General features: G+C 39.0%; 1 protein-coding gene across 3 annotated transcripts in view; it reads right to left on the reverse strand.

Annotated features, from left to right (window-relative positions):
* pbx3b (pre-B-cell leukemia homeobox 3b) overlaps window positions 1-6797 on the reverse strand; it is a 244833-nt gene extending 238036 nt beyond the window's left edge. For 2 of the 3 annotated variants that reach the window (XM_069888201.1, XM_069888200.1), the window contains exons 1-2: window positions 5813-6795; window positions 5567-5640 (exon numbers count right to left, since the gene is read on the reverse strand). In XM_069888201.1, the coding sequence (XP_069744302.1) occupies window positions 5567-5640; window positions 5813-6012 (274 nt within the window). In that variant the 5' untranslated portion in view covers window positions 6013-6795. Of the gene's footprint in view, window positions 1-5566; window positions 5641-5812 lie in introns of all 3 variants that reach the window. The other variant, XM_069888197.1, reaches the window with a different exon arrangement.
* Between the last annotated feature and the right edge of the window lie 1654 nt (window positions 6798-8451).

Here is an 8451-nt window from a genome sequence, read left to right on the forward strand (position 1 = left end):
TACATTGGCACCAAATACTTTAAACACATCCACAATTCATCACCAGAAAGCAATTGTTCAATTTTCATCTGAACCTGAGCACTGCAATTTCATTTTATAGTTTAGCGCCTCCATGTCAGCCACCCATTTTTAAAAAACAATGTCAGAGAGCATAACTTTGCACTACGCAAATTATAAATTTTCTGTCAAACAAGTGGAGTTTGATCATTATAATGGTAAACAATGAAGAAACATGTCACCCTTTACATAAATGAAATTCCTATGGAAGAAAAACAAGTCTTAAAACTCAATGAATAAAAAGAGAATATTACCCCTGAAATACAATGTTTCCCAGTGAATAGATTCCCATTTGCATTTACTCATGAACATGGCAGATATTAAAAGCAGACTTCCAACTATTCCTATTTACAAATACAATTCCATAACTAATCTGCAAAACCAGCAAATGTATTTATCATTATGTTAACACTTTTTCAGTTATTGATTGATCATTTCCAATGGTCTTAGCCACGAGTGCCAACGTCAGGCAGTCCAAAAAACATTTTTTTTCACAAACTTAAATGCCACGGTCAAGAGTTAATTTGAGTTGTTAAGATAACGTCCCAACTTCAATAAGATAAGTTCATCTATTCTAAACAAGTGTCCGTACAAAGTCAGACCAATTCATCAGCTCACTGGAATTAATGAGTAAACTTGGCAAACCGAAGAAGAGTACTGACAGGTTAAAATTTACATTAAATATTGACACAAATTACTTACTAAATTAGACTTAAAGACATGAATGGTTTGTTGAATACAAGCCACCATGAGAAGATGTCAGCATCTACGACAAAGTAGACTTTGGCAGAGATACGCAATTTCAACAACAATGATTAAGCTGATAAAACAGTTTAAGAGGGAATTGTGCTTTTTTTCTTACAAGTTCACAGCACCAAATAACAGTAACTCAAATAAATCTCTCAAATAACAGATATTACCAGCCAATTTATTATGGAGACTCAGCATGATCAGAAAGAATTGTCCACAAACATGCTGGCATCAGTGCGTTAAGATGATGATTTCAGTTTATTCTCAACTTGATGAAAAATAAATGCTATCCTTCTCAATGGTACAATGCTTCCATTTAAAAAAAATCCAATGCAATTAACTTGTAGTTATAAATTTCAATCAATTATTTTTAGTATTCTAACATATTTTACCAAATCACAATTTGCGAACGTGTTTATCATCCCCCTAATATAAATTTGATTATTTAGAATATCCATGTGGGCCTAACATTATTGTACATGCCAACAATTTAATGTAGAGTCTGAGGAAGAGAAGTTATTCTTTGACATCACTGCTAACTGCTTTAAGGAAATGGCCAGCGTTTTTCATTGCTAGTGCTATTGAATTATCCATTTGTTCCTCGCCATAATCAATTTAATCTGTGATGACACAAATCTTTAAATCATTATTTTAAATGGTACAGGTTCCATTTTTTTTATTAGTTTGTGCTGTCCAGGCAATCAAAACTGTCCATGAAAGACAAAAACAATCTACTCCAACTCTCAACATTAAAAATTATAATAAAATACCCCTATCTTGGAATAAAAAGTTGTGTAATTTAAAATGCGGTTTCATTTACCCACATCACCACAGCATCGGTCTTGTCAAAATCTAACATACGCACCAAGAAAAATATTTTTTCCAAACATCATATTTGTTTCGAACATCAAATCTGGTGTTGTACACTATTGAAATATAGAATGAAGATACAAATCCATGTAATCATATCAAAGCTTCCATGAACAAAGAGTCACAAAGTAATACAGGAGATAAGGTTGAGATACAAGTGATCATTTTCTTCATTTCCCTTTAGACATAAAGAATTCAACAACCAGCCGAGCAGCCCTTTTACTCCCCCTGCGGAAACCTCCTGCAGCCAAGGAGTTCATTAAGTTTTATGATCTTCTTCAAGTCTGTTCCGCTTATAAGCCTCACAATGGCTACAAATCTGGTGAACCATCAGTACACCATTAGACAGCTTCAGCAAATCAATGTCATTTACTTTTCCTCAGTTGAGTTGGCAATATATCTTAAAGTTTATTTGACATCTGTCCATATATTTTTTTTTCAGTGCATGTTATGCAGTATCTTTAACTTGAATAGACAAGCTACTAAGATTTAATGCTGGGTAAAGTCGCTGACACCAATAAATTTGGAAGCTAAACTTTTATTTCATGCCGTGAGAATTTTACTTGAGATAAAGCCTCCAAAGTCATTTTTAATATTAAGGTAATTTGCTGTTGCTTATAAAATTATCAAAAAACCATGTGAAATTAGATTAATATGAAAGCGAGCGACATTCAACTTTTAATTATTGCATGCAAGCAACATGGATGACAGTATAATCTAATTTGTCAATGCACCCACAATAAAGCACAAAAAATACACCAATACCAGAACAATTTCAAGTGAAGACAAGACTTGCATTTAAAATAAAGTTTTAAAAAGTTCTAAAACTGCTCTTACTCACATTTCTAGTTTCCTAAAGTACATTTCAACAGCTCCTATAGGAACCATTAGAAGTACAACGTTGCATGAATTCTACAATCTAATTTCAACGACACTAATCCCTCTGTTTTGGTGGTGTTGACACTGATAGAGCCAAACATCCCTGTAATCTGCCTGAGTGAAATACAGGTCTATTGTTATCAAAGTGAATACATGGTACCAGTGCTCTGATTAGGATAACCTGTCCTGTTGGGGTGTGGCGATACCAAAGAAATCCTACAATAATTAAATCTGTCAAAGGAGCGGATTGGCGTCTCCACAAGAAAGAAAATTCTGCAAACGGCACCCTACTGACATCTTGCAATAAAATTTCTTGGATTCCAAAAACTGTTACGGCCAGTACTGATGAAAACTGATAAAAGTATTTTCAGAACTCGTTTGATGCCATGCTTCATTTAAATCGTTGGCTTTAAACCAATGCACATGCTGATACACTATCCGATGCAACAAAAGGCCAGACTGCTCTGCTTCCATGAAACACACTGCTTTTGCTTCGCATCAAACTAATCGTTTCGAAATCAGTTGTTTGCCATGATATGTGATTTAAAAAATTAATCTATAAAAAATATCTTCAAAACGGGTAAGGATTACAGTCTTTATGAAAAAGCCTGCTACCTTGTGGTAAAGTAAAGGAATGCATACAATCGGGCTGACTTTTAAAATCGAGTTTTCTCGGATAGTCTCATTTTTTTTAAAAGGACTTTTGGTGTCTTGAAGATGCCTTAATCTGTTTTCTTAAAACTGAGATCAACTCAGTACAAGACACCATTTCGGTCAATGACCGAACGAACAGGTATATTTGAAGATTTACAAGATAGGAAAAACAACCGTGACGCCCACCCAGAACTGCTGGGTCATCGTTAAACTCCCTAAAATAAAACGGTACTCAATTAATTGGGTCTAAAAGTCATAAGGTGGATTCTTTAGAGATAGGATCCAAATCCTGACTTTGCTAGAGATGTGCTAACTTCAATCCCTCGCCAAACTCCGCATGAGTGTGATTTTATATCCCAAGGCTTTTCTCTTAAAACCATGTAAATGTAACATTCTAACCATAAACCTCCCTTGTTACCAAAGCTGAAGCTTTTTAAAAAAAAATTCTACGAGGACCAAAATAAACAGTTAGCTTTTAAAACCTTCCTAAGTATTTCTTTTATCTAGCCGAAGCATTGACGCCATCTGTTCACGGAGTAAATGTACTCGAGTTTTATTTCATATCCATTTCAAACATTAGGAACAGATGTAATTGTCATTTTTATATTTATTCAAGCAATATTTTAATGAATGCCTTGGTTACAACTTCATGGCATTTTATAGTGCTGCCATTTTCGCTTTCCCGTCGAACTTTCTGGGTTATTGGGAAAGTGCCTGCACAATCCATGTTACTGCACTACCTTTTATAAAGAAAAATCCAAACAAAACTGATAAAAGAAATCTCTCGAGTAAAATGGGTTTCTATAATCCCGTTTATATCGCGTCAGAAATGTCATCACTCGGGAAAGAATACCACACGTGTGGAAATATTTGTCATCATCTCAGATTTGCTATTATCCAAGTCCTGCCAAACACTGAATCTCCAACAATAAAACATCACTGCAAAATTTCCACCAGAAGGCCACGCCACACATTTCCTTCAGAATTGCTGTAATGTTGAGTTTGATGAAAACTATGTTCTATACTAGAGGCTCAGATAAACGCGTGTCCTGATCGGTTTCATCGCGTGTGCAATGTAACACTATATGAATGCTGTACATAACGCCTGTCGTTCGGACCATTAACTAATATCTGAGATTTAAATGTACTGATTTACCTTATGATATCCATAACATCGATTTAAAATCAACCTTGGAAGAAAACATAACAGAAATTGTAATCAGAAGAGGCAGTGCCAAACTCCACAATATGCCACTTTCTCTGCAAAATGCCGCGTGAAATGTGTTCCTCAGAGAGGCACAAACTTTGAAGACATTTTTCCCCCCAATCTACACTATCCGATCTTCTTTAAGTTTTCTACGTTATTCGAATCAACCTTTCCAGTTTAACCTTAAAACAACGGCTTGACCACAAGCAGCGAAAATGTCCCTGAACGTTACTTAAATTTTTTTTAAAGGCTCTGAAGCCATGAAGATTTGGGCAGATTTTGCTCATCTCTCTTGCAGCCAGTTCCATCATCGCTTTGGTCCCAAACCAAACGGGAAAACTAAAGCGCATCATAAATTAAAACTTTCAACATTTAAACTAAACCCGTGTTGTATGACACGTTTTCAAAGTTAAGGCACAAGGAATTTGAAATATTTAATCACACCCAATAAGCGAACTAAGGTTTGTCGTGGTTAAATATTATCTCATGAAACTCGAATTGAGATCTTGTTTATAAGCCTTTTAAAATTGCACATTGATAATCCGGACAATATAGAACCACTATCTGCAATGCATTGAAAGTAACACAGCTCACTTTGTCATTATGTCCTTCAAATGTATTTCCTTAATATTATTATACCAAAGCATTCTCAGCCTGCTTTCCTGAGTTTTGTTGCAAATTCACATTGCCCAAAACCCAGAACTCCGAAGAAACCTAGTCCCTGGATTCCTATTGAATGCAATCGCAGAAAAAGCATCAGATATCCGCGCTCTACAAGACCACTGCCATTCTACTCCATATATTGATACGACTGTCATTTTTTCCCCCGATTCCAAGTCCAACTAGAGTTTAGTTTGTGCTGCAAAATCTCACACACGCCGCTACTTTTCTGCTCCGCATTGAGCAAAGTGCGCCAAAGGCAGCTCTATTGTGGGTGCCAGAGGCGAAGTGTTATGGGTGATCTACGAGCATTTTAATGCACATTTCATTTCGCACCACCGTTATGAATTGTTAAATTTAGTGAAGCATTATTACAGTGCAAAATGAAATAGGAGAGGAACAGAAATCAAGATGGCGGTGCACATGCCGCCGGAGTTCAGCCTGTACAAGTATCACACAGCGTGGGTTAAAATTAACCGGGAGCTCTACCTGTTTTCTCCTTTATTTCGCACAGGACGCTGAACAGGGCCGGCTTCATCCTGTGGCAATTTAACGCGTGTTTCCTGCAACACAAGAGAGTGGGGAAAGGGGAGGGGGGGGGGTTGAAATAAGGGAAAGAGAGGAAAATAGAAGTAATTAACAAGATTTATAGCACTCAAAGTCAAAAATATGGCGGCGAATTTGAGCGCTAAAACACACACAAAAATATTTTTTTTTATTTGCAAGGCCACCAACTTTGCTTGTGCTTCGTCCAGGCTCTGGTCGGTGATGGTCATGATCTGGTGGAGGATGTCTCCGATGTCTTGCTTTCTTCCGTCGCCGTCTGCACCTTCATGTCCTTGCACATGTGGAGGCAGCCCCATGCCCCCCTGAACCGAATGTCCAGCCAAGCTCACACCGGGATGAGTCTGCATCATCCTGGATTGATCGTCCATACTCTGCCGCAGCAGCACACGGGAGAAATTTATATATATAAAACAATATATAGAAGATATAAATCAAGCCCAGGTAGCGCTGGAGCCGAGGGAGAGGCAGGGCTGGGGGGGGGGGGTAGTTGGGGGTGGGGGGGGGGAGACACTTGCTTTGGCTGCTTTCAATTCCTTATTTTCTCCCCCCAAAATAACTTGTCACGAAAAAAGACAGAAAAAATGTTTTAAAAATCCAAGATTTCGCTGATGAGACCTCGACAGAAAGAAGATCAAAAGTAAGCTGCCTCTTCAAAAGACAGAAGGGAAATAATAATAATAAAAGATCATAAAAATGATTCGCCGGATCAATTTACGAGCCAACTCTTTATGTTTTTGATGGCCGCTTTGGTGAGGGATTGACAGACTGCCAATGCCACTCACTCACTGAAGACGTGTCAGAGTTTAAGGGAAAGAGAAAAAATATATATTTATATATATAAATATATTTATATTTATATATATAAATATATATATATATAAAATGCAAACTCCGCCCTCGCTCGACAGGGCGGCCCGTGGCGGGGAGAGCGGTCGGAGCCCGACTCTGCCCCTCACTCACTGCCCGGCCGCGCACTCACTCCTCATCCCTGTCACTCCCACACACTTTTATCCCTCTTGCTTTATTTCCCCCCGCTCGCTCGCTCTCTCTCTCTCTCTCTTCCCCTCCTCTGTTTATTCTTTCTCTTCAATCCATCCCCAAACTCAACGGAAATGTTTTTTTTCGCGCCGACCCTTCTCCTCCCTCCTCGGCGTCCGTCATGAAGCGAAACCGCGCCCCCCCCCCCCCCCTCCCAGTCAACGTGACCGACGGCCCGAGACCGCCCAATGATCGGCCGCCCGAGTTCGCCCGGACCAATGGTGAGGTAGCCGGGGGCGGGACGCTGCTCGGCGGCATCGAGTGCAGTTCGCGGGGTGGAGGGAGGAGAGGGCGGGTTGGTGTTGAACGTTCGGCAACTTGTGATTGGCCCGTTTCGAAAGGGAGCAGGCCCCCCCCTCCTCCTCCCGAACCCTGACGTCACCCGCACGCGGCGCAGGGCCGCTGGTTACCATGGCAGCAGACGACTTTATTGGGAGCGCTCTATTGTTGCTTGGTGGCCATCTCTTCGCCGTGGGTGCGGGCATCGGCAGCAAGTAACAACTCAATGGCCACGCACGGAAAATAAAAAGGCTCCGAAGTTGCTCCAATCTTTAAATGAATAGCGAAGCAGCATGGTTTTATTTTTTTTACCCGCCTTGGAAAATAAGTGTAACATTCCGTTATTTTCAAAGCTCCACGACTTCAGAAATCAGCGAAATCTTGCAAAATGAAATCGCTATTTGCAAAATATTGCAATCTATAAATGTCTATGTTGAATGATGCAAACATTTTATTGCGTTGACTCCCTGCACGCTTGTTTGCAATCCATGTAATTCTATTTTTTTAATTGCGGACTGCATAGTTTTTCTGTTCACTTGGCATGTAGTTCACTGATTCTTTTTCACAGCGGTGTCCCGTTGATGATCTCTCGAACATGACCAGCTTCATCCGTCCATGGAAGTCTGCTCTTTCATTAAGAGTATTTCAATGTAAAAATTATTGACGAGCCACTTGAACCAAGTTGAGTGCGAACTGAGACGTGTTGGTTGAATTCAGCATTGCTGGTGGATGGACATCGTAGTTTGCTTTAATTAAATTAATGTATTATTTTCAAAATACACACGAACATAATTATTGCATGCAACATTTCACTATTGGAAAAAGCACTCCATTTATTTTATTCCTGGATTTCCGATCAGGAGCACTTTGTAATTTCTATTATTGGTTAAAACCGTTAAATGCCTAAAAACAATCAATTTTACTTCCAAATCATATTCGATATTTTAATTACAATAAATCTGTAAATATCCCATGTAAAAACTCATCAGAGAGCCAAAGAATAACACGGTTGATGAGATTTCTTCAATGAACTGCTCGCTAAGGATATCATTCTACGATTTCCATGGTGCAACATAGACCCGTTTCTTTCGCCTTGCGAGTAACAATATTATGACGAGGCATGAACCGACTCTAAAAATCATTTGAAACTTAATGGTACTGTATCCTGTAATGAATCCAATTTTCGATATTGGACGACTCAGCTTCGATAATACCCTTTCTCTCTGCCCCTGACTTGCAAACTTTACAATCAAGCTCCTTTGCAACTGATAATTTATTGTAATTCGTACTTTTATTTCGATTGGCACGGAGAAAATGCCAGGTTTATGGATTTTCACTTCTTTTTGATCAGTGTCTAAATAATTGCCGGCATAGAGGAGCCAGTTGCAATCCACATCGTCTCTCAGGCAAGTTTGAGCTTCAACTGATGTTCTTGCCTTGCAGCAAGGGAGGACGTGGTCCTCATTCTTTTTCTTGGCCCCATATTGAGG

Source organism: Narcine bancroftii, chromosome 1 (genome assembly GCF_036971445.1).
Source record: "Narcine bancroftii isolate sNarBan1 chromosome 1, sNarBan1.hap1, whole genome shotgun sequence".
NCBI lineage: Eukaryota > Metazoa > Chordata > Chondrichthyes > Torpediniformes > Narcinidae > Narcine > Narcine bancroftii.